The sequence below is a fragment of the Cricetulus griseus genome, chromosome 3 (assembly GCF_003668045.3).
Source record: "Cricetulus griseus strain 17A/GY chromosome 3, alternate assembly CriGri-PICRH-1.0, whole genome shotgun sequence".
NCBI lineage: Eukaryota > Metazoa > Chordata > Mammalia > Rodentia > Cricetidae > Cricetulus > Cricetulus griseus.
In genome coordinates, this window is record NC_048596.1 from 106,440,920 (window position 1) to 106,467,153 (window position 26,234).

Consider the following 26,234-nt stretch of genomic DNA (forward strand, 5'->3'; position numbering starts at 1 on the left):
CATTTCGCACGACGCAGCGGTTGGGAACACAGACATTTTCGGAGCTGGATCCGCCACTGCCGCCGCCATTTTGTGTCTGTGGAGAAAGAAGCCTCGGCGGCGGCTGGAAGTGGACGGAGATTCCCCGTGAGGCTGCAGCGTTTCTTCCCCGAGGTTCCCCCTGGGTCGTCCCCCATCCCCCCTCCGCGGTCAGCATGTGGTGAAGCCACAGCCGCCGGAGACCCGGGCAGCGAGGCCGAGGCGTCGGAGGGGAGGCGGGGTGTCGAGCGGCTTCAGCTTCGGCGGCGGCGGACCTCGGAGGGGGGCCGCGGCGCAATGTCAGAGCAGACGCCGGCCGAGGCCGTGGCTGCGGGGGCCCGGGAGGACGCCTGTCGGGATTATCAATCGTCGCTGGAAGACCTGACCTTCAATAGCAAACCGCACATCAATATGCTGACCATTCTAGCCGAGGAGAACCTGCCCTTCGCCAAGGAGATCGTCTCTCTCATCGAGGCCCAAACCGCCAAGGTTTTTATACACCCCGCAGCCTCCTATTCTTCTAATACTCCTTGGTTTTAGTGTCAGCCTCATCCCAGGTCTCGCTTCCATCCGAAGGGGGGCGCGGAGTTCCTCCTCTCCAACCCCCCACCCCCGACTCGGGCTTGGTCTTTGGCCCTGGCTGGGAGCGTGGGCCTCTTTCGGGGAGGGAGCGGGGAGGATACAGGGTGGAGCCCCGTTTCCGCTTACCAGCTCCCTATTTAGGCCACCTCGGAGTACGTCCCCACGCTCGCACGCTTTGGGGACAGCCCTTTCGGATGTGGGGAAGACTTAGAGGCAGTTTGTGGTTTGGGAGAGTAAGAGTTAAAACAAACCATCTTAAGCCCCTGGGAAGGTGGGGAGGGGCCTTCTCTCAGTGCCCTTTTGGGGAGTTGTGCTCTGTGGGTTGGAAGGAGGTGAAGGGGGACCTGGGAGCGAGCTGTCTGGTGGGTTGGGTATAGGGAATTGGCCCCGAGTGGAGCAGCGGCCTGTTAGCTCAACATGGCGCCTGCAAAGCACATGATGCGAAAGGGAAGAGAGGAGAATCCTTTCCCTGCCAGCCAGGCAGCTGCTCACACCCGTCAGCCCCATTTTGGGGTGGGGGATGTTAGCTCAAACTTTTATTCTCCTCTCGGAGGGTCTGATTTGCCCCAATGGTAGGGAGATTGGCCTGAGGGTGGGGTTTGAGTGTGGGGGATAGATCTTATCCAACCTGTAGGTTGAGAATTGCCCCAGTGGGTAACAAATACTTGGAGGTTTCTTTTTTTTTGATATTTCAGCCCCTCCTTTTCCTTTTCTCTTGTTTTCCTCCCTTCCCTGATAGTGAAGCCTTGCTTTTCTTCACCCCTTGACCGAAGTGGTCCTTTGCCACCTTCTATTTCCCTCTGGTCTTCCTCTTCTGTGGATTCATGTGGGAGCGATATGTCATTTACGTAAAGTTACTGTTAAACTTAGTTATAATGAATCTTAACCGCTTCCCAATTAATTCGTTTTAATTACTTTTCAAGCTTGTACTTAAGGTTTAGTTTTTTTTCTAGTTGTTAGTGATTGCAGTTTTCAGGATGAGCCTCCTTTTAGCAGAGTGAACCCCTTTTAAAAGGCCACTTTAACAGCAACCACCAATATATTGTTTAGAGACGGTTTCTGTCTAGTGTAAAACTGAGTGGTCTGACTCTAATAAATGGTTTTGAAATGTGTGACTGGTATTATAAAATTTGTGAATAAAACATATAAAATATGTATTTGTCTTATTTATTTACCTTTGTAAGGTGTAGAATCTGTTTCTAAGAATTTTTACTTACGTGGTTGTGTGTTTTAAACAAAAGTCTTTAAGTGACTTGGGTTCATTCTTCTTTAGGTCCATCCACTCTTTTGGGCATATCAGTTCACAAGATACCCGGTTTCACGTGGTCGTTTCATACCTTAATTTAAAGAGGGGGAAAGGTTTTATTTATTTTTTTTAAGGGCTCAACAAATTTATCATGTTCATTTTGACAGCTAAACAAATCTCCATCACCTTTTCCTGTTGAGTGCCTGTGCAACAGCTGTTCTTAAAGTATGAGGGTTAAGAAGGAAGTGCTCCTCATGCTCACCTTTTTGTTGATACCCACATACATGTTGTCAGAGAAAATGTAGTTTTGCCTTGTTGAAGACTTAACATTAAATACCTTGGACTTAGAAGAACCAAAGGTTTCAAACTATATTTTGGGTATTGGTATTCACAGCACCTAATACTTAGCAGCTCAGATTGCCACTCAAAGGAGACAGCTTCCTTGCTGGTTTTTAATGGATCTACAAGACCTTGGAGAACTGAAAACTTTATGCAGAATATATTGACCACATAAAACTTGTATTTGTGTATTTTGTTACACAAAGTGGTGAAAATAGGTGGAGTATTTGCTGGTAAAAGACGCTCAAAGTTTTGGAGCACATGCTTCCTGGTTATTTTTGTAAAGCCAGACTAAGCAAAATTCACTTTGGGGAAAGAATCTTACTTGGTTTGGGGGTGTGGGGAGGGTTTGCTTGTCGTTCGGTAGCAACTGGCTTGGTTTTTGTGTTTCTGGAAGAGTGTATGCTTGTGTCCTTATTCTTTAGCATCTCAGCAGTAGTAAACTAATGGACTCACACTTAATTTCACTCTTCCCATAAGATAGTAGTAGCAAAAAGGAATATAGTAGGACTTCCCTTGTACAATAACACACTAGCCTATTGAGCAGATTGTGGTGTTAAAAGAGCCTATTTTCCTAAGTACAATAATTACTTAAATGGTATAAAACAAGACATGATAAGTGTGAAGACACAGCAATGAAGCATTTGACATGTTGGTACTTAATAGTATGCCCACACATATTGGCCATGTGAATCCTTTTTTTATTAGCATCTAAGTTTTCCATACAGTGTTATTCAAATGTTTCTGTAGTCAACTTTGGTTGTAAGGTGATATCAGAAGCAAGAGCATTTCCACACACTTGTCAGGGCAATTGGTTTTGTGAAGCATGGCATTGCATACCCCAGGAGTATGTGCCTGCTCTAGCTACAGGTAGCTATGGGTAAGTGTTCAGTCAGATTCATATACACATGGGGTGGGTAGTTTGGGAGTTTTGTTTTCTGAAATCATGGGTACTCCTGTGGAGTCAGTTAACAGCTTATATGGCATGTCTTAGTGCTCTTCAACAAGTCTGTGAACCTGCTGATGCTTTCTGGATGCTTGCTGTGCCTTCTAAAAGCCAGTGGTGGGTAGGCTTTACAGTTCACCTGGGGCAAATGTACCTCGGAAGGGCTGGTACCTTTATCAGCATTACCACACTGGCTCAGCACAAATTTAGAATCCCTGGTTTGTGTGTGTAAGAGGAGAAATATTTCGACGACAGTCCATCCTGTGAAGAAAATCTTCAGGACATCCAGGTTTCCAGTCAAGTTGAACCTGACTTACATGACTCAGCGGCTCCTCTATCCAGTTTTTCTTGTATCAATAACAAGCTTGCACTTCTGCATGTTCATGTGCAAGTTTTAAGCGTCTTGCCATTGACTTCATATGTGAAGTGTGTTTAATTTCATTGTTCATTTTGGATTATAGCAAATTAATGATTTTATAGGTAACAAAGCTTCATAGACTTTGACATATAAAATTACCCTGTGAAACCAGAGTACTCCATCCAGTCAAGGCACAACATAAACACAGATCTCAAAGCTGACACTTGGATTACAGAAAATATTTTCCCTCTCCTTATTGTCAATTTGAACACAGGCCCTTTTATTACATGCACCTGAAATTACTAGAGGTTATGGTTTTTCTTTAATTCTGAGCTTTTTTTTGTGCACAATTAAAATTACATTGTAAGAAACAAGTCCTTGATTGAACACATAGGCTTAGAAAGTTAACATAAAAGCATTTTGTACCAACAAAACTAGAGGTCTATATTGTAGGTTTAAAAACACTTAAAAAGTAATTCTTTGGTGGCAATTCACTATACTAAACTTCTCAGTTTCTTTTTATACTTTAGGCTCCATCCTCAGAGAAGCTTCCTGTTATGTACCTTATGGATTCTATCGTGAAAAACGTTGGAAGAGAGTATCTCACTGCCTTTACTAAAAATCTAGTTGCAACATTTATTTGTGTGTTTGAAAAGGTATATATATGCATATATATATATATATATATATTTAGAAACATTTGAGTTTTTATAATGTGTTCCAGATTAAATAAATAACTTGCCTTGTGTTGGGTTTTCTTGGGTGGTGGAACGTTTCATTCTTCCGGACATTTATTGTCAAGTGCCTTTTCAAGGAAAGTGGCAAATGCTAGTTTTTTATAGTAGAGCTTTAAAACAGATTCTGCTTAATCCATTGAAGATTCGAATATACTTTGATTAACTTTTATAATTGTGTATTTTCAAAAATGTGAGTATTGGTCATGTGAAGTTGTTTGTAGAATATGGGCAAAAAGTGACAGCTTCCAGAGTCAGTTTTTTTGTTGTTTAAATGCTGGGGAGTGGGAAGCATAATCTTCTAGTGTGCCTCAGTCTATGGTTCCTATTATTACCCAAAATGCCCTTTGGATATAATTTTGTTGTGAAAGTTACAGGGACATGTGGATGGTGGAGGAGTACATTGCTTTAGGTTATTATGGAAATACTTTTATTCCTCTAGTGCTTGGGAGATATGCTTTTTAGTGTCCATAGCTAGAAATTGTATATACCATTGTGACATTGTACCTGGTAGTTTGGTTAATAGGAGGGGTTTTCTGAGGTAATTCTGACACACTGAGCAGAAGGGCCCTTGAAGTATTTCAGTTTAAAGATGGTTTTCTAACAATTCATAATTGATGTTATGTTTTATTAGATATACTTGTTATAGGACATACCCTAACAGCTGTTTGAATGGTAGAATTAGGCTGTAATTTTGTTTTCTCTTTTAATAGAAAATCCATATTAGATCTTATTGAGATAGAAATAGTATGTAGAGGAATAGTTTGGAAAGCTGTATTTCAGTTATTATTAAAAAGTGTCAGCCCACTGCAATAAGTAATTTAGGGCAACTTAACCTGGTTTCAATTTCAGTGTGTTCCAATTATATGGGGGTTTGGTATCATTTTTACTGAATCTAACCTTAATTTTATTACAGTTAATAAAAATTGCCTTGTAAATACATTCCCTAAAGACATGAATATAGGTAAAAAGACTGAAGTTAAAAATCTTGTCTTACCAAGTACTGGGTTTTTCTACTTTCGAATAGTAATTATACCCATTACAATATGAGTAGGCAACTTATGTCATGCCCATCTTTGGCTAGGATTCTGTGAATTAAAATTATGAGGGTGTCTTGTTACCCAAAGTAGCATTTCATAGATAATAGTCTTAGACTGGTTAGATAATTTTATCTTTTGGTTGTATGTTACTAGCCAGTAACTTAAAAATTAGCCATCAGGTAAACCATTTTCTGGCTTTTATGTTTTCATCCAGTGAGTTTATTAGGAATATTATATCAAGTCCTACCATGTGGAGACTTTGTGTGTTTTTAAAAACATAAGGAGTTGCTTGCTTGAAGTCTGTTAGATAAGTACTTCTCTGATTTTGTTTTTGTTTTTGAGGAGTAATTTGATTAACTTGAATAATCAAATGTACTTTAATAAGTCTTTGATATTTATGTACAAATGGATACTACATGTGAATTGGCAAGACACTTTATATTTAATATACATACATTCTATAGTAACTTAACAAGCCAGAGAATTGTTCTGTTGTTCTAGGTGGATGAAAATACTAGAAAAAGTTTATTTAAATTACGTTCCACATGGGATGAAATATTCCCTTTGAAGAAACTTTATGCCTTGGATGTCAGAGTCAATTCATTAGATCCTGCTTGGCCTATTAAACCTCTGCCCCCTAATGTGAATACATCTAGCATCCATGTGAATCCCAAATTTTTAAATAAATCGGTAAGTCTTTATATGAATGGTGTGTATGCTAATACAATTTGACTATCAAGCGCAAACTTCTGTAAACTTTCTGAAAAGTAGTTACTGTGTACATTTGGGATTTTAAATGCCTAAGCATTTTTGTGTGTGTGTGTGTGGGTGTGGGTGTATGTGTAATTGGATATTTGTGATTGGATAATAGTAAGGTAAAGTTGATAATTTTTAGTTGACCTTTGGCAGTTTTAGCTATGATATGTTTTGCTTAAAAAATATTTTTTCTTTTAGCCCGAGGAGCCTTCAACACCTGGCACAGTGGTCAGTTCCCCCAGTATCTCAACTCCTCCGATTGTACCTGATATACAAAAGAATCTTACCCAAGAACAACTAATAAGGCAGCAGTTACTTGCAAAACAAAAACAGTTGTTAGAACTTCAGCAGAAAAAGCTGGAGCTTGAGTTAGAACAAGCTAAGGCACAACTGGTAAGTAGGGGAGATTTGATATTTAAGTCTTTAAGCATTCTAATAGGGAAGTAGTTATTTTGTATATGAATATTTTATTGATAATGTGTTATTTCCTATTTTGAAAATTAGTCAAAATTTTATAACCCTATTATAAAACACTTGATTATGAACTGTATTCTGTCTCAATATTTTCTACTAAATTGCTATTTTTTGGAGGATGCAAATATATATATCTTAGTTGGCGTTGGGATCAATCAGGTTTGATGGCACAAGTCTCTAATCTCCACTTGGGAAGAAGAGGCAAGAGAATCAGAAGTTCAAGGTCATCCTAGTCACATAGCAAGTTTGAGGCCAGCCTGGCAGCATGTTTGAAAACACTAGGAAAATAAATATATACTCTTGCCAGGGTAGCACGGTAGTTTTATTTTACCATTGTCTTAAATAGGGATTTAATAGTTTAGTCTTAAGATAGTAAGTATATTGTGGTGAATGTCTTTACATAACATTCATGAACAAATCATGTTTCTAAAAGTTTACAAGAGTTAACAAAAATAGAGTCCCAAGAGTGTGTGTATATGTAGTTTTTACTTAGCATCTAAGTTTGAGATTGAGGTGTAGGAAGAGTTTTGTAAGTTCATTAACATTTTGAGAGAAACTATTTTATGACAAAGTTTAATTAGAATCATCCTGTCTTTTATGCAGAACAGTTGAGTTTAGTCATTAATTGTTTTTGAGTCACAGTCTGGTTTAGAATCTTTGATAGTTTTGAATAATTACTGTATTAGAAATTATATATTCTAAAACACAGAGTAAAGGGCTGGTAAGAACCAAGATCATATAGGTGCTTGAACTCTCTTCATTATATTTATACATTAGAAGAATAGAGTATTGACATGTTTGGTAATGTATGTATGTATGCCTTTAATTGCAGCACTGGGAACTAGAGATAGGCAAACATCTATGTGAGTTCTAGGCCAGCCTGGGTTATATAGTGAAACTCTTCCCCCTTTCCCTTCCCTCCCAAAAAAGTGTGTAGTGTTCGTGCAGTATTGAGCAAATAAATTTAATCTTGACTATAGTCTATATAATGACAAATAAAATAGTCTTCATTGGTTATGGTATTAACATGAACATTTTGTATTTCAGGCAGTATCTCTTAGTGTTCAGCAGGAGACCGCCAACTTGGGTCCTGGATCAGCACCATCTAAATTACATGTTTCACAAATTCCTGCTATGGCGGTTAAAACTCCCCATCAGGTTCCTGTGCAACCTGACAAAAGCCGACCGGGTCCATCTTTACAAATCCAGGACTTGAAAGGAACTAATCGGGATCCCCGTCTTAACAGGATGAGCCAACATTCTTCTCATGGCAAAGAGCAGAGTCATAGGAAGGAATTTGTAATGAACACATTAAACCAGTCTGATATTAAAACAAGTAAAACTGTACCCTCTGAAAAACTAAATTCATCCAAGCAAGAAAAAAGTAAATCAAGTGAAAGAATAACCAAGAAAGAACTTGACCAGTTAGATTCTAAATCTAAATCTAAATCTAAATCACCATCACCTTTGAAAAACAAATTATCCCACCCAAAAGACTTGAAAAATCAAGAATCTGAAAGTATGAGGTTGTCTGATATGAACAAGAGAGATCCACGTTTAAAAAAGCATCTTCAGGATAAAGCTGAAGGCAAAGATGAAGATGTAAAAGAAAAGAGAAAAACTGCAGAAAAGAAGGATAAAGATGAACACATGAAATCATCTGAACACAGACTGATTGGAAGTAGAAGTAAAATCATAAATGGCATTGTCCAGAAACAGGACATGGTAACAGAAGAATTGGAAAAACAGGGGACAAAACCAGGGAGATCAAGTACTCGAAAGAGATCAAGATCGAGGTCACCGAAGTCTCGGTCACCAATTATACATTCCCCAAAGAGAAGAGATAGACGGTCACCTAAACGAAGGCAAAGAAGTATGTCTCCAACTTTGGCCCCCAAAGCTGGAAAGATGCGCCAGTCAGGACTTAAACAGTCACATATGGAAGAGTTCCCACCACCTTCCAGGGAAGAAAGAAATGTTAAGAGAAGTACTAAGCAGGATGTTCGAGATCCCCGAAGACTGAAAAAGATGGATGAGGAACGGCCACAAGAAACTTCTAGTCAACATTCTATGAAGTCAGGCGCAGAACCAAAGGAGAATATAGAGAATTGGCAAAGCTCCAAGTCTGCTAAAAGATGGAAATCTGGTTGGGAAGAAAATAAAAGGTATGCTGCTGATGTTTTTGGTAAAATACAAAATGTATGATTTTTATTGTGATTTTTTTTTTTTTTACTTTAGTAAGGCAAGGTTCTCACACCATATGTCAGGCTAGCCTGAACTGACTAAGTAGCACAGGCTGGCCTCCATTTCATGGCAGTTTTCCTACCTTAGCCTCCTGAATGCTGGGATTATAGATATGATCCATTCATGGGTTTAGAATATACAGTTTAGTTTAAACATCAGAAGACAATAATTGAATGTTATAATTATTTTTCTAGTTGTGAAATACAACCCAGTGGGTTAAAATAAATACCTTCTATTTTCTAGAGACATGAAAGTTTAGAAAGGTTTATTCATCTACTTGAAGCTGTATGTTTATAGGCAAGAATTAGTTTCTAGGTCTTTATTTTTGTTTCTAATTGACCTCGATAGTTCTAGCTATGTAGCCCCACCTGGATCATTCTAGCTAGTTCACTCTGTCCTTGAATTCGTGATTCTATTCCATTAGCTTTTTTTTTTTTTGATGGGGTGAAGATGGGAGTAGGGTAGGGATGGTGCTGCTATTGCTGCTGCTAAGGGTCAAACATGGGACTTTGAACATTCCAGACAACCAACCATTCCCCCCTTGAATCAAATCCTCAACCTCTAAAAATCAGAATTCTTACTCTGTTTGGCTTGCCTTTTCAAGTTTTTCAAAACAATTTTATGTACCTACTTTATTTAACCAGAGCCTTACAGCATTCTTAAGTACAGCCCGGGAATTTTGTTTTTTAAATAAATGCTTTGAAGTAACACTGCTCTTGTGGTTTCAGCTTACAACAGGGTGATGAACATAGTAAACCTCCTCATCTAAGGCATAGGGAAAGCTGGTCAAGCACTAAAGGAATATTGTCACCTCGAACCCCAAAGCAGCAACATCGATTAAGTGTAGATGCCAATCTTCAGATTCCTAAAGAGTTAACCCTTGCAAGCAAAAGAGAATTACTTCAAAAGGTAGTGACTATGATTAATCTCATATAGTCATTATTTTCTTTTGTCCAGGTTTTTGTATTTTTTAATATTTAAAATATTTCATTTCATTTTATCATCTCTATGCAGACGAGTGAACGTTTAGCTTCTGGTGAAATTACACAGGATGAGTTCCTTGTTGTTGTGCATCAAATTCGACAGCTATTTCAGTATCAAGAAGGTAAACATAGATGCAATGTACGGGATAGTCCTACAGAAGAAAATAAAGGTGGATTAAAAAAGAAACCTCTCTTATCTGATGCTGAATTAACCTACTATGAACATAAAGCAAAACTGAAAAGGACACAGGTTCAGCATTCATTTCCAAGACTTGATCTCTTAGATCCTGATATTTTTGACTACCCTTTGACTGATGCCTTGTTGTCTGGAATAGAATGTGAGCCATCCAAAAGTAAACATGCAAGTAGGAATAGTGGAGCACAGTTTGACAGAAAAGAACAATTTAGTGAAAGAGCAAGACGTCTTTCTCCTATATCTGGGAGTCGTACTTATGCTGAGAATCTTTCACCCCATGAGGGCCGGAGAAGACATGACGAGCAAGTCTCTGCTAAAGGTAGAAAAAGTTAAATGAGATTATGCCTATTGAATCACACAGCAGTGAAGGGAAAAATGAACAAGCTAAGTGGGGCTGGAACTTATCACTGTTCAAACTTCCTTTGTGTGTATGTGTGTGTATTTCTGTTTTGTTGCCTTTCCCCCACCTTCCCATGGAAAGGGAAGGGACCTAATTTATAAGGTCAGTTATATCAGGTACTTTACTAGGTTTTTATTTTTTATATATTTAATTTGATTAAATCCTCACAAAACCAAGGAAATACGTATTACCCTAATTTTACAAATAGGAAGCAAAACCAAGAGATGTTAAGTAACTTGCTCTGAAAGTCAGATGACAAGTACCTTGACAGGATGGGAATTTTTTTTAACCCTAGGTGTATCTAAATCAAAAGGGCATCTTTTTTGTTTTTTGTTTTTCGAGACAGGGTTTCTCTGTATTACTTTGGAGGCTGTCTTGGAACTCGCTCTGTAGACCAGACTGGCCTCAAACTCACAGAGATCTGACTGCCTCTGCCTCCCGAGTGAAGGGATTAAAATCGTGCGCCACCAATGTCTGGCTAAAAGGGCATCTTCTTAACCTACTGTTGCTGTCTGTCTCTTCCCTACCCACTAATGTAATGAGATAATATATCTTTGGATAAGTTTTTAAATAACTATAAAAAGAATAATTTGATGTAAATTCAATTTTAGTGAAAATATGTATTTTTCTTTTTAAAAGGTGTACGAGAGGAGCAGAGATCTCCATTCAATGATCGTTTTCCACTTAAGCGACCTAGATATGAAGATTCAGATAAACCATTTGTAGACGGCCCAGCCTCAAGATTTGCTGGCCTTGATACAAATCAGCGGCTTACAGCTTTAGCTGAAGACCGACCATTATTTGATGGACCTGGTAGGCCATCTGTGACAAGAGATGGCCCAGGCAAGATGATTTTTGAAGGACCTAATAAATTAAGCCCTAGAATTGATGGACCTCCTACACCAGGTTCTCTTCGGTTTGATGGGTCACCAGGACAAATGGGGGGAGGAGGCCCTATGAGATTTGAAGGACCACAAGGTCAGTTAGGAGGTGGGTGCCCTTTGAGATTTGAAGGTCCTCCAGGACCAGTAGGAACACCTCTCAGGTTTGAAGGGCCAATTGGTCAAGGAGGAGGAGGTGGTTTTCGATTTGAAGGTTCACCTAGTATGAGGTTTGAGGGATCTGCAGGTGGTTTGCGATTTGAAGGACCAGGGGGTCAGCCTGTGGGTGGTCTCAGGTTTGAAGGACATCGTGGTCAACCTGTGGGTGGTCTGAGGTTTGATGGACCTCATGGACAGCCTGTGGGAAGTCTTAGATTTGATAACCCTCGAGGTCAGCCTGTAGGTGGACTTAGATTTGAGGGGGGTCATGGTCCATCAGGGGCTGCAATTAGGTTTGATGGGCCTCATGGTCAGCCAGGTGGTGGTATCAGATTTGAGGGCCCTTTGCTACAGCAAGGAGTTGGAATGAGGTTTGAGGGTCCCCACAGTCAGTCTGTAGCTGGTCTGAGATTTGAAGGACATAATCAACTAGGTGGGAACCTTAGGTTTGAGGGACCACATGGTCAACCAGGGGTTGGGATCAGGTTTGAAGGACCTTTAGTTCAACAAGGAGGTGGAATGAGGTTTGAGGGTCCTGTACCAGGAGGTGGCCTGAGAATTGAAGGGCCTCTGGGTCAAGGTGGTCCTAGATTTGAAGGTTGTCATTCTTTAAGGTTTGATGGACAGCCAGGTCAGCCATCACTCTTGCCAAGATTTGATGGATTACATGGCCAGCCAGGTCCTCGATTTGAAAGAACTGGTCAGCCAGGTCCACAGAGATTTGATGGGCCACCTGGACAGCAGGTTCAACCAAGGTTTGATGGTGTACCTCAAAGATTTGATGGGCCACAACACCAGCAAGCATCAAGATTTGATATTCCTCTTGGTCTGCAAGGCACCAGATTTGACAATCATCCTTCACAAAGGCTTGAATCGGTATCTTTCAATCAGACTGCCCCATATAATGATCCACCTGGCAATGCTTTTAATGTTCCATCTCAAGGACTACAGTTCCAGAGACACGAACAAATATTTGATACACCTCAAGGACCAAATTTTAATGGACCTCATGGCCCTGGAAACCAGAATTTCCCAAATCCCCTTAACAGAGCTTCAGGACACTATTTTGATGAAAAGAATCTTCAGAGTTCTCAGTTTGGAAACTTTGGCAATTTACCTACTCCAATGTCAGTAGGAAACATTCAGGCATCTCAACAGGTAAGCTATTTTAGTTATCCTAAAATTATGTGGTAACTATATGTAGGTAAGTAAATTTATTTTTGAGACAAAGTTGTATAGTTGAGGCTACTCTCAAACTCTCAGTATAGCACCTTTAATCCCAGCACTCGGGAGGCAGAGGCAGGTGGATCTCTGTGAGTTCGAGGCCAGCCTGGTCTGTAAGAGCTCGTTCCAGGACAGCCTCCAAAGCCACAGAGAAACCCTGTCTCGAAAAACCAAAAAAAAAAAAAAAAAAAAAAGAATGTACCTTACAGTATAAGTTATTAACGTACTTACTGACACCTGTATATTAGGGAAGTGGGATTAGAGAGAGTCTTTTGGGGATTGATATTTGCCATTATTCCAAGACACTGAGCCATTGCAGCCTTCCTCTATGTCTTCCTTTCCTCTCAGTGTATATGTACACTTGCTTTGTTTTAAAAAGATTGTGTTTTAATTTGTGTGTATAGCCTAGCTTTGTGTGTGCAGCTGCCTGCAAAGGCCAGGCACAGAGCTTTTTTTTTTTACTTTAAAAAAAGACTGCATTTTTATTTTGTATGTTTATGTTTGTTGGTGACATGGTGAGCTTGTGGAAGTCAGAGGAAAAGTTATGGAACTCAATTCTCTGTTACCTATGTGGTACCAAGAACATAAAGCACCCTTACCAGTGAGCCATCTTGCTGGCCTTACTCAACTTCTTTTGTTGAATTCTTTCTTTCTCTTTTTTTGTTTGTTTGTTTGTTTCTTTTTTTTTTTCTTTCAGACAGGTTTCTCTGTGTATTCCTGGCTCTCCTGGAACTTGCTTGGTAGACCAGATTGGCCTCGAACTCACAGAAATCTGTCTGCCTCTGCCTTCTAAATCCTGGGATTAAAGTCAAATGCCACCCAGCTTTTGCATACATTTAAAAATGTTTATTAGTCTTAAAGCAATGCATTCATAATATATTTTCAGTCAGTTGATCCCTGACTACTTTTATTTGCTTGTCGAATTTACCCTTGGTTAAATTTACTTCTTTTCCAGTAGCTGATACTTTACTAGGGCAAATTCATTTTATAGTAGTTGGATTGCATTGAAAAAGACATAAAATAAGAATCTTTAAAACATATTCTAAATTTTATTGCAAGTCTTCTGTTCATTTACAGTACTTTGGATTAAAAAAACCCAGTTGTTCTGCCTGTTAAATAAGTTTTGTATTTCCTTGAAATACTATTATTACCAGATGTTGTATAATTTTGTTTTGTTTAGTCTTTTTTCTGTGATGTGTTATTTTGTGTGTGTGTGTGTTGTCTACACCATTGAGGAGTCACATGGATAGTGAACAAGATTTATTAATGAATATTTATGTAACTAAATCCCAAACATCAATTTGTATGTTATAGTACAGTAGTTACTTCAAACTTTATTGTAATCTTTTCTTTTATGGTTCTGGAGCTTGAACTTGGGGATTCTCAGCAGATGATGTACCACTAAGCCATATTTAGGCCTGCAGTCTTATTATTTATTTTTAGGTAGGGTCTCAACTCTGTAATCTAGGCTGCCCCAGAACTTAACTTTTATAGTCCAAGCTGGCCTCAAACTTAGGACAGTTGACCTGTCTTACCTCTGACCTGTCATAACCTCTTTAAGTGTTGGGATTACAGATGTGAGCTACCATTCCCAGCTGTTTGTTGTTGTTGTTGTTTTGTTTACAATTCTCTTTGACTTTTGTAATCTACTTTGAACTCAGCTATAACCTTATCCAAAAATGGCAAAGCAGGATAACTTCTTGATATTCACATCACTACATAAAACAGTTTTTCCTTGCTTTTTTTCAAGACACAATCTTGTTAGCATAGCTCAGGACAACCTTAAATTTTCAGTCTTCTTGCCTCGGCTCCCAAGTCTCCAGTTCTGGGATTATACTTATGTTCTATCATACCTGATTGAAACACTACACTTTTTGACTGGGAAAAGGTCAAGGTTAGAAATTCTGGCTTAAGCTTTGCTAACTAGCCCCTATGATTGTGTAAAGGTTTTTATCTCTGGATGCCTATTCTATTTGTAAAATAAGGAAAGCATCAAGGTAAAGTGACTTGTACAGCATAGGTCACACAGCTTAGTTTGTGGGTACCTTATGTTTGCATGGTTTCTTTATACTTTTATGGACGTCTCTTCCTATTCCCCACAGGGTTTCTGTGTGTAGCTCTGGCTGTCCTGGAACTCTCTTGTAGACCAGGCTAGCCTTGAACCTAAGGGTCCTCCCTCTACCTCTTAAGTGCTGGGGACTATGCCTGTTTCTTTTAAAGGAAGTTTTAACCCATTCTCAGATCCTTATGACTCTGCAACAGATAGAAGGTATATAGTTTATGGAAGTAAACCAGTTGTTACTTTCGTTACTTTCTAAATCTTTATTATCACAGACCTTGGACCTTAGGACATTTGTGAAAATTTTTATGTGATTAGAATGTTATATTTTTACTTGTAGAAAAAACATGTTCGTAAAATTATTTATCTTAAAGGTTCTGACTGGTGTTGCTCAGCCAGTAGCATTTGGCCAAGGACAACAATTTTTACCAGTTCATCCACAGAATCCTGGAGCTTTTATTCAAAATCCTTCAGGTATGTCCTTCTTAACTGAGGTATTTTCAAAAGACAGAAAATTTTTGTTCAGTAGCTATTGGTATAGAAAATGGCATTTTTGAGAGATTGTGTTCAAGTTATAGAAATTTAATCTGGCTGAAGAGTTTTTATCCTTGTTTATATTGTTTGATGCATGGTCATGTAAACCTCATTTTACAGCTAGGGATATTTAGGCTGGCTATACAGATCATCAGGGAAGGAAATCTATTGATAGTGGAGTCTGGAATTGGCTAGAGGAATGATAATTTTGTTGTGATAGTTGTTTAATCATTTAGGAAATGGCAAACTGTAGAAATTTTAGTTGATATTTGTAGATGTGTTATGATCCAGTAAACATTAATAATGGGGATACTATCTCATAAGATGATTCATTTATAAGTTTTTGGTGGGTGCACAAATAGAAAAAAAGCAACTAATTTTTTAGACAGGTAACCTGATAGGCATTTTTGTTACTTCAGAGTGAGGTTTTTTTTTTTTTTTTTTTTTTTTTGGTTTTTTCGAGACAGGGTTTCTCTGTGTAGTTTTGGAGCCTATCCTCGAACTCACAGAGATCCACCTGCCTCTGCCTCCCGAGTGCTGGGATTAAAGGCGTGTGCCGCCAACGCCCGGCTTTTTTTTTTTTTTTTCAAGAGTGAGTTGTAACTAATAATGGCTTTTAAAATTAATTTTACTTTGTGGTAAATGGGATATATATATCTCATGGCATTTACTCTGAACTATATGTTGTTGTGAATTTCTAAATCAGAAGGCCTGGGGATACAGTATAGCATAGTGTTAGAGCACACCACTTACCTAGAGTATGAATGAAGCCCTGGGTTCAAGCCTGAGTACTGCCAAACAAAACAAAACAATCATTTCTTAGCTTTTCCAAAAAATATTTTTGGAGCTAGAGTGTGGTTTTTGGTAAAAGCTCACTTGCACAGCATGTACAAAGACAAGTGTTCCATCCCAAGTACCCCCTGTCACACACAAAAAAATCCCAAACTAAAAACACAACCCCCAAAAACAAAATAGCAAAACCCCTCCAAACAAATGGTACTTTTAATATAGTATTGTTACTGACTTAAATTTTTAAACAATTTTTCATAACTTACAAATTAGGGATGTTTTAATAAAACTACATTTTATGAAGTAGTTCTTAAAATTTGTGTCAGTTTGAATTTAATATGTATTCTTTTAATTTCTAGATGGACAATTAGGATTAGCTAGTCCTCCCCTCCCCCCATTGTATAGTCATAGTTGGGCCAGGCATAAACAAGTGTTGTCCCTGTTGTTCAGGTGTTTTTCCTCTGTGAAAAAGAGATATAGTATCAATATTTCTTGGGATTTTTTTCTTAAAAGACAGTAAAATGAGATGTGCAAAAGTACTTTGTAATTTTTAAATGACATATGAATATATTTTCCTCTAAAGAATTTATGGATAGAAAGATGACTTAGAATTTAAGAATGATGCATTCTGTCCTTGTGCAGTACCCAGGTTCAGTTCCTAGTACCCACAATTAGTCAGCTCACAACCACCTGTAGTGTCACTTCAGTTTCAGTGAGATCCAGTGTCTCTTGCCTCTGTGGGCACTTAGACTCCAGCGCGCGCGCACGCACACACACACACCCCACACACCCCCCCCCCACACACACATTCATTAGCAAAAGTTTTTTATATTGAGATTAATGACATGAGTTAAAGCTACCTTTCTTCTGGTTTTCAAAATGTTGGGTTATACGTATAATCAAGGGAGAGCAATGTTGCAGAGGAAATGTTTTGTTCCCCTGGGTTGGGAATATTTTAAGTTCTACTTGTTCTTTCAAGAAGCATGAACTGTTATTAGGAAACTGTCTTTCAGGTTCTCTTAATATTCTTTAATTGAAAGTAAAAAAATGCCCTTTCCCTTTAGTTCTATTCTTGTTCATTTGCTGCATGAAAGACATTGTGCCAGGAGGAATTTAGTAAGGTTTATCCTAGAAAGAACTTTTAAGTGTGGCAGATATGCTCCCATCTCCCCTTGAATAGTGTATGTTGTTCCAAATAATACCTAATTGCCTTACAAATAGTATTTATATAAACCTCATATCAGCCTTAGGCAGGAACTATTATTTATTATTCTTTTATAAGCAGTAGAAATTTAGGCAGCAGTAAGCAACTAGATCATGTTTCACAAATAGAAAGTAGAAATTCTAGCTAAAATCCCAGGAGTTGGTATCGTAGTATTTTTCTTTATCACTGCTGAACTTAGATACTTCCAACCAAGTAAATAGCTAATTGTCCCCCTTAGACATATAAATAGTTCCTTCTAATGGAATACAAATATTGAAGTAGTATGTAAATGCTATTGTAATTGATTATTGAGGGGGACTTATTCCCACATAGAGACATTTGAGTAGACAGTTAAATACATATATATTTATAAAAGCCCTGTGATGGGCATATCTAATGGTTAAGGGGAGAGACTTTATGTATTATAGTTATGGATTCAAATTGATTAAATGGTATGGAGTATAGGCAGATGGATAGCAGTGGTAAACACTAAAAATTTATTTTATTTTCAAATAGGGTCTCATTAGACTGGCTTCTAACTTGCTATGTAGACCAGACTGGCCTCAAACTAACAGATCTTCCTGCTTCTGCATTCTTATTACTGGGATTAAGGGATGCACCAACATGCCTGATAATACACTTTTTTTTTTTTTTTTAAAGATTTTATTTATTATGTATACAGTGTTCTGCCTACATGTTTTGCCTGCAGGACAGAAGAGGGCATCAGATCTCATCATGATGGTTATGAGCCACCATGTGGTTGCTGGGAATTGAACTCAGGACCTTTGGAAGGGCAGCCAATGCTCTTAGTCTCTGAGCAATTTCTCCAGCCCCCTGATAAATACATTTTTTTTTTTTAAGATTTATTTATTATGTATACAGTATTTGCTTGCATATATCTCTGCAGGCCAGAGGAGGGCACCAGATATCATTATAGATGGCTATGAGCCACCATGTGGTTGCTGGGAATTGAACTCAGAACCTTTGGAAGAGCAGGCAGTGCTCTTAACCTCCTTGCCATCTCTCCAGCCCCTAAATAAACTTTTGTAGAACCCAAATCTAGGGCTGTCAAGAGTGTTAGGCAGTTACTCTACTGTTGAGCTGCTGTCCTGTTTTTACAGTTGAGTTGAAGGATTAGTTATTAGAATAGTGCTAGCAAAATAATGGGATTAAGAAGACTGTTGCCTTATTCAAATTGTTAAAGCCTTGATAAAGTTGACAGTGCTTAGCAATGGTTTGAATTCCTTTGCAAGTCTAGTTCAACATATATCAGAGGGGCAGGTGTTCTCTGGGCTCCAGGGCTCATTCCCTTATATCATCAGTTCCTATCATGCCCGCGAAAAACACACTCAGCAGTATTACTGCTTTGGAGATACTTTTTTTTTGAGACAGTTTCTCTGTGACTTTTTGGAGGCTGTCCTGGAACTAGTTCTTGTAGAGCAGGCTGGTCTCGAACTCACAGAGATCCACCTGTCTTTGCCTCCCGAGTGCTGGGATTAAAGGTGTGCGCCACCACTACCCGGCTTTTTAAAAAAAACAAACAAACAAAAAAACCTGAAAATCTGTGTAAAGTGTAGGTACATATTATTATGTTACATATTTATACAAGAATTTATAAATATGTATTACATATACTATACATACTGTTTTTAGTATTTATCCTGAAATTTTTTGAAGTAATGATTTGTCAGTCAAATAGAAAACTTGAGCTTTTTAAATAATTAAATCCATCATTAGAAAGATTTATTGTTGGTGGAATATCTTGAATATTGCTTCAACTTTGAAAAATTACTTAATATGAGTCTTTATGTTGACTTTAAGAATGTTACTGTTTTTTTAAAAGGAGGTCTTCCTAAGGCATATCCTGATAATCATCTCAGTCAGGTGGATGTAAATGAATTGTTTTCAAAACTGCTAAAAACAGGAATTCTCAAATTGTCACAGCCTGATTCAGCTACAACACGTGAGTATGCTTTTATACTTCATAGACACCAAGCTTAATTTAGAGATATATTATGAATTTCCATACTTGAGTAATTGAATTGCTATATCTTTTAGGTATGGTTATGTTTTGAAAACCAAATGTAATTGGGTTATAGTGAAAATTTTAACAATTTCTAAAGATTGTACTATCCTCATGGTCCATGGTTGTTTTAGTTAACATTGCTGCAAATGTTATGTGCTTATTTTTACTAGTCAATCTATATTGGGGTTTGAAAATAATGTGAATGTTGAGGAAACAAAGTTTTAAGAAATTTTGTTAGGTTTCGTTGCCAATAAGCTTCATACCAAAAGTACTTAATACCAGATAGATTCCTCTGTATAGGCTTGTAACTGGTGTTTTGCTATAAAGAAACAGGGAATGTAGTATTGAGAAATTTATCTTCTCAACTGCAGAGGTAAATGAGGCTGTTGCTCAGCCTCCCCCTGAAGAAGAGGAGGATCAGAATGAAGATCAAGATGTTCCAGATCTTACTAATTTTACAATTGAAGAATTGAAGCAGTATGTGATGTTTTAAAATTTATTATTAATATGCATGTGTTTGTGTACGTCTGTAATGTGTCTGTGTAAGAGTGGAGGTACATGCATGCCATGGTGTTTGTGCAGGTTAGAGGGTGACTTTTGGGAGTTGGTTCTCCTTCCACTGTGGATTCTCAACACATCGAGCTTTTGTGATAAATACTTCAACTGTGAGCTATCACACTGGTCTTTTAATCTAATATTAGATTTAGTTATTTAGATAATAGTGGCTTGAGCCCCCTCTAAATATATCTGCTACTCAAGTTTAAATATTAGGCACTAATAATTATTCATGTATTTATTTCATACTTTTAATCTTTATTTTCTGTTGTCATTTTCTTCTTTCTTGAGTTGTCTCTTTAGCCTAAGCTGGTCTTGAACTCTTGAGCGTTGGAATTAAGAGTGAGAGCGATCATGCTCTATTTCAGATAGCAAGGAACAAATGCAAATAAATAAGAATGTAAACAAACATTAGGGGCTGGAGAGATGGCTCAGTGGTTTAGAGCACATACTGCTTTTCCAAAGTCCCTGAGTTGATTCCAAGCACCCACATCAGGTTGTTCATAACCTGCATCTCCAGCTCCATGGGATCTGATTATCTCTAGCCTCCATGGGCACCTGCACTCATGTGCATATATACAAATATGTGCACATATACAGACATACATACACATTAAAAACAATAAATCTTTAAAAGTATAATTTTTTACTTTTTATACATACTATTATTACTTAGAACTTTTAACTATTCTTTAAATGGAGTAGAACATTTGAACTATTCAGAACATTAAAATTGTAGGGAGGTGAAATTTCTTGCCATTTATAAAAAAGTAGGTTCCATGTTTCTTCATACTTAACCAGAGTTAAAGTAAAAAGGGTCAGTGACATACTAACTAACCTTCACTTAAATCTTTCTGGTTTGATTCCTATTATGGAAAACTTAAGTGTTTGTAATTTGTTTTTAACCATTGTCATGTTTCAAAATTGAAAGACTTTCTTTTTCAAAATAGACGTTATGACAGTGTTATAAACCGGCTGTATACTGGGATTCAGTGTTACTCTTGTGGAATGAGGTTTACAACATCCCAGACAGATGTTTATGCAGATCACTTGGACTGGCATTATCGGCAAAATAGAACTGAGAAAGATGTTAGCAGAAAAGTCACTCATAGACGTTGGTACTACAGTTTAACAGTAAGTAATCCATATGCTTCTGAGTTACCTAGATGTTAGCTATATTCTGAAGTATAAGTTTTAGTAATTGCTGGAAGTTAACATAAATTTTCTGAGTAAAATTTAATCCATAGAATATAGTTGTTTTAGATTTATTATTTTGTGTATGAGCATCTTGACTGCACCTCCAACTCCATGGGATCTGACATCTAGCTTCCTTGGGCACTGCACCCATGTTCACACACAGACATACAATTAAAAACAAATAAAAACAAATACATAAAAACATACATACATACATAAAAACAAATCTTTAAAAAATATAATTTTCTAATTTTTCCTTGCTATGCATACTATTAGTTCTGAGAATGTTTAACTATTTTCAAACTGAAGTAGAACATGTTTATGTGCTATGCACTACATACATGCAGTTCTTGAGGAGGCCAAAAAGAGTGTGTTGGATCCCTTGGAACTGGAGTTAAGAGATAGATGGTCATGAACTACTATGTTGGTGCTGAGAACTGAATCCTGGTCCTGCAAGAGCAACGAATGCTCTTAACCACTGAGTCATCTTTCCAGCTCCAAAATAAATTTAAATGAAACATTATACATGACGTTTATCTTAAGTAGAGTTAATAGTAAAGATCTCAGTCATACCTGGTTTGGTGGCATATGCCTGTAATAGATTTACTTGGGAGGCTAAATGAGGAGGAGAATTGCCAATAGGCCAAGCATTGCTACATGGTTGAAGGCCAGTTTGGGCTACACATTGAGACCCTGTCACCAAAAAAAAAAGAAAAAAAAATATTAAAATATCAGAGCATATTGTATGAAAACGTACCCTTAACTTTTAAATGGATTATAGTGAAGACAAAGCAGTAAAAGCTTGAACATTAATGAACATAATCCTTTACATCAATTCCTTTTAAGGACTGGATAGAATTTGAAGAAATAGCTGATTTGGAAGAACGTGCAAAAAGCCAGTTTTTTGAAAAGGTTCATGAAGAGGTTGTCCTCAAAACTCAGGAGGCTGCTAAAGAAAAGGAGTTCCAAAGTGTACCTGCTGGACCAGCTGGAGCAGTTGAGGTAATAGAATGTTGACTGAATTCCCTGGCAGTGTTCCTCAGTTCTTTTACACACATTTATGTCTTCACCCAAGCCTGGTAGCACAGAGAATCAGGTGTTCAAGACCAGGCCCGGTATATGGAATTGGATGCCAGTCTGGGCTACATGAGACATTGTTGTTAGAAAATATAAAAGGACTTCTTCTAAGCTTTTTATTTTGAAAACAGAAACCACCCCCAAAAAACAATCATGGCTGTTTCATAACCAGTTTGGGTGAGATGCCATCAGTGACTAACAATAATGAAATGTTAACCTTTTATGTGGAAGGGTGGCACAAACCGTAAAACTTCATTATTTATTGGACATTGATTAAAATTTTGTATTTTAAATTTCTTACTCAACTTAAAAGGTTTATTTTATTGGATAATAATGTACATTTATTTAATTTTATATGATTCTATTTTAGAGTTGTGAAATCTGTCAAGAACAATTTGAACAGTACTGGGATGAAGAGGAGGAGGAATGGCACTTAAAAAATGCTATTAGAGTAGACGGAAAGGTAATTTCCAGTTCTTTATTTTATAAGGAATTGTTAAAGTTTTGTTAGAGTAAACTCACCATTCTGAAGATGATTCATAATCCTTTCTGGGTTTTGGTCAGTAAAAATGTTACTGGACTTTAAGGTCAGAATGTTTCCTTTGGAGGTATCCTAGCAACTATATGGTTCTATACTTTGTATAGTAGGCCATATGAGTGATGCTAGACTCAGAAGTAGATTTTTGCCTAACTATACTGTATTTCACCATTAAAACTTATATTTTAAGTGCATAAAGCCAAGTTTAAAAGGAGAAATATTTTTTTCATGCTCCTTAATTTAGGTAAGGTTAAAAGTTTGTGTTCTAATTTTTGACCAAATGATTATCATCCTTTGATTTAAAATTTAAAGGAAAATAAAATTTGCTTCAGAATAATGTATTATAAGTGAACATGCATATGAATAGCTATTTTTTTTTCTTCAGATTTACCATCCATCGTGTTATGAAGATTATCAAAATGTAAGTTCTTTTGGGATATTGTGTATGTTTATTTACAATAAATTTTAATCTTTTATGGCTTTATAAAAATAGGATATTCATTAAATATTGGCATTAGACAGGCTCTGATGTACATTGACTTATCACTGAAAAATAGATAATTAAAATTTGAAGTACTGTTTTATTTGCTTTGTTTACTTGACTTCATAATTTATACTGGACTACTAGAGAAATGTTGAGAACTAAAGATGAGAAGGATCACAATGGCAATAAGTTTGTAGGGCTCTAGGAAGAATCGACTAAATTTTTTTTAATGTATTGTCTGTCACATAATAGAGGAATACTTTAAAATTTATTGTTAGGCTAGGTGTGGTGGTACATGCCTTTAAACCTAGCACTTGAGAGGCAGAAGTATCTTTCGAATTTGAGGCCAGCTTGGTCTACATAGTGAGTTCCAGGATAGCCAGGACCACATAGAGACTGTCTCAAAACTTAAAAAAAAAAAAAAAAAATCAAAAGTTGTTGTTCTGCACATTCATTTATTTGAATGTTAGTTACATATATGTGGAGGTCAGAGGACAACCTTGGGTGTTAACTCTCTGACCTTCCTTTATTGATTCTTTTTTGTTTTGTGATTATACCAGGCTAGTTGGTCTGGCAAATTCCCAGGGATTGTCTTGTGCATCCAAATTTTATGTGTGCTAGAGGTTTGAAACACTTTCATGGCCAGCACTTTCATTCCATCCAATGAGTCATCTCCCAAGCTCTAGTAATGTATTTTAAGTGATGACAGATAAAATTGTAACATACTAGTCCAGTAGCTTTAGAAATTCAAATTGTTATATTTGTAGCTTGACATTTCTAAATTAGTGGAACATGTTAATTTGATACTTGGTTTGATAAATATATTTAGATCACTAGAAGATCAGTGTTTCCTAAGGTATTTTTTTTTTGATGTGGAAATTAAAAATTCATGTAGACACACAAAATCACAACCCTATAACAGTTAAATACCGAAGCCTAGCCAACTTCTTTCCAGTAGTATTATGTTCATGTATTTTCTTGCTGAGTGAGCACTGAATGATCAATGTTACGAGCTTGTGGGAAGCACTGTAGTTGAATGTTGTATGTTTGTTTGACTAAGGGTCTTATAAAACTGTTACTTAATATGATTTGAACGTTCATTAGTACTTATAGGGATTTTCATTTTGTAGACATCTTCTTTTGATTGTACACCATCTCCCAGCAAGACACCAGTTGAAAACCCTTTGAACATTATGTTGAACATTGTCAAAAACGAATTGCAAGAACCCTGTGAAAGTCCCAAAGTTAAGGAAGAGCAAATTGATGCCCCACCAGCTTGTTCGGAAGAAAGTGTAGCAACACCCACTGAAATTAAAACAGAAAATGATACAGTTGAGTCAGTTTAAATAAAATGAGAAAGGTATGGTTTTCTTTTTTTAACAAAAGCTGCTGTTGGATCTAGAAGGTGAAGAATTTTTTATGTATATATAGACATATCTATATAAATTGTCTAGCTGAGGCAGGGCCTTCAGCTATCATTTGGTTAATAAATACATTTTAGTATTTGCATTTACTACTGCCTGCACAGTTTCAGGTGCTTGTTGTGTGAAAGTTCTGTAGATGAGTGCAAATTTAACAAAATGAAATTGTATGTGTAAAAATGTACGATTTTCACTTGTGAACTGTAAATTATAAATAAAAATATTTTTGCTATCCATGGAGTGTAATATTTATGCACACCATCAAATAAAGACAGTGTTTCTATACTTTTATTGGGTAAGAATGGAATGGAACAACAACCTTAATTTGAGATGGTTTTTTCTAATAGCTTCCCAGGATCTAATGCAAAGTTCAAATTTAAGTTTTTCTCAAATAGAAAAGCCAGACTTAAAAAAAAGAAAGAAACAATAGGACATATGTGCTTACATATAGATATGTATCTCCAGCTAGAATCATCCACCTGTCCACTTTTGGAAAGTACCGTAATGAAACAGTAATGCTTATTCTTGAACTCAGACACTGATGCCATCAAGCAATTAACAAATATATTTAAGTACTAAAAGTGATTTTTTTAGAAAATATTTTTCAAATTGTCAATTTAATGCAGATGAGCATATTTCTATTTTAAGTTACAGGGACTCTGTGTAAGAATGTTCATATGAAAAACATGGTTAACTTTTTCCTTTGTTGGTTTTGATTGAATTAGATGGATACCATGAGATGTTAATATTCATACATGTAATAAATTGAATGATGAAGAATCTTTGTTTGTATTTCTTGAGTGACTTTAGAATGTGACCCTCTTATCTTTCATGTGTTTTAAAACATGAGTGCAGTGCCAGCTATAAGTCACACTCCTAGATACAGTATTTTACCATTTATAGACGATAGGGACATAGTACATGTACAGTATTAAGACATAGGGACATAGTACATGTACAGTATTAAGACTTGTAATGTTTTGTGGTGGGCATTGGCAGGCTTTCTTCATGTGATTTCTTTGGTTACAGTACCAAAGGCTACTCTAGTTTATGAATAAAATTTAGCCACTCCAAAAGTACAGTGTGAAACCTGGTTTTGTCTTACTTTACAACCAAGACAGATAGAACTACCAAACTATTGGCGAATTATTAAGGAATAGTCCAAAGAAGTGGGTGTAGAGTAACTAAGAATGGAATGCACACAGATAGGGTTACCATTGGAGAATTCAGTTTGAATGTTACATTTTTTTTTTTAAATCTGTTTTATGCCGGTGCATCATCTGTATACATGGTGCCCAAGGAGGCTAGAAGAGGGCATTAGATCCCTTGGAACTGGAGTTGCACCCACATGTAAGCTGCTGTGTGGACACTAGGACCCAGACTGGGTTTTCTGCAAGAGCAGTCTGTGCTCTTTTTGATAATTTATTTTACATACATTGGTGTTCGCCTGCATGCCTGTATGGGGGAGCCAGATCCCCTAGGTGTTGCAGACAACTGTGAGCTGTCATGTGGGTGCTGGGAGTTGAACCCAGGTCCTCTGGGAGAGCAGCTAGTGCTTGTTAACTGCTGAGCCATCTCTCCAGCCTTCCCTAGCCTATTGGGAAGGATTTAGTGTGATTGGTTTGTAATTTCCAAAACATCAAAGTTTTACATAGGAACATTACATTGTAAAATCAACCTAAAATCTCACTTTAGAAGATAAACTATGTGGTTTCAAAAATTTCAACTTTACTGTAAAGATTTTATGCATGAGTGCCTAAGGAGGATTTT

At 37.2% G+C, this 26,234-nt stretch overlaps 1 protein-coding gene across 2 annotated transcripts; it reads left to right on the top strand.

Annotated features, from left to right (window-relative positions):
• Pcf11 (PCF11 cleavage and polyadenylation factor subunit) lies at positions 1-25,244 on the top strand. Of its 2 annotated transcripts, none has more exons than XM_027407650.2 (16): positions 1-507; positions 4,020-4,145; positions 5,765-5,953; positions 6,218-6,412; positions 7,541-8,658; positions 9,466-9,646; positions 9,752-10,235; positions 10,956-12,514; positions 15,014-15,113; positions 19,010-19,129; positions 19,564-19,669; positions 20,698-20,881; positions 21,791-21,946; positions 22,392-22,484; positions 22,945-22,980; positions 24,174-25,244. In XM_027407650.2, exons 1-16 carry the CDS (start codon positions 316-318, stop codon positions 24,387-24,389), a joined length of 5,055 nt encoding a protein of 1,684 aa, XP_027263451.1. In that variant the 5' UTR covers positions 1-315; the 3' UTR covers positions 24,390-25,244. The 2 variants fall into 2 exon arrangements, with proteins under 2 accessions (XP_027263451.1, XP_027263452.1); XM_027407651.2 differs by having other exon boundaries at positions 9,752-9,842.
• The last annotated feature ends 990 nt before the right edge of the window (positions 25,245-26,234 follow it).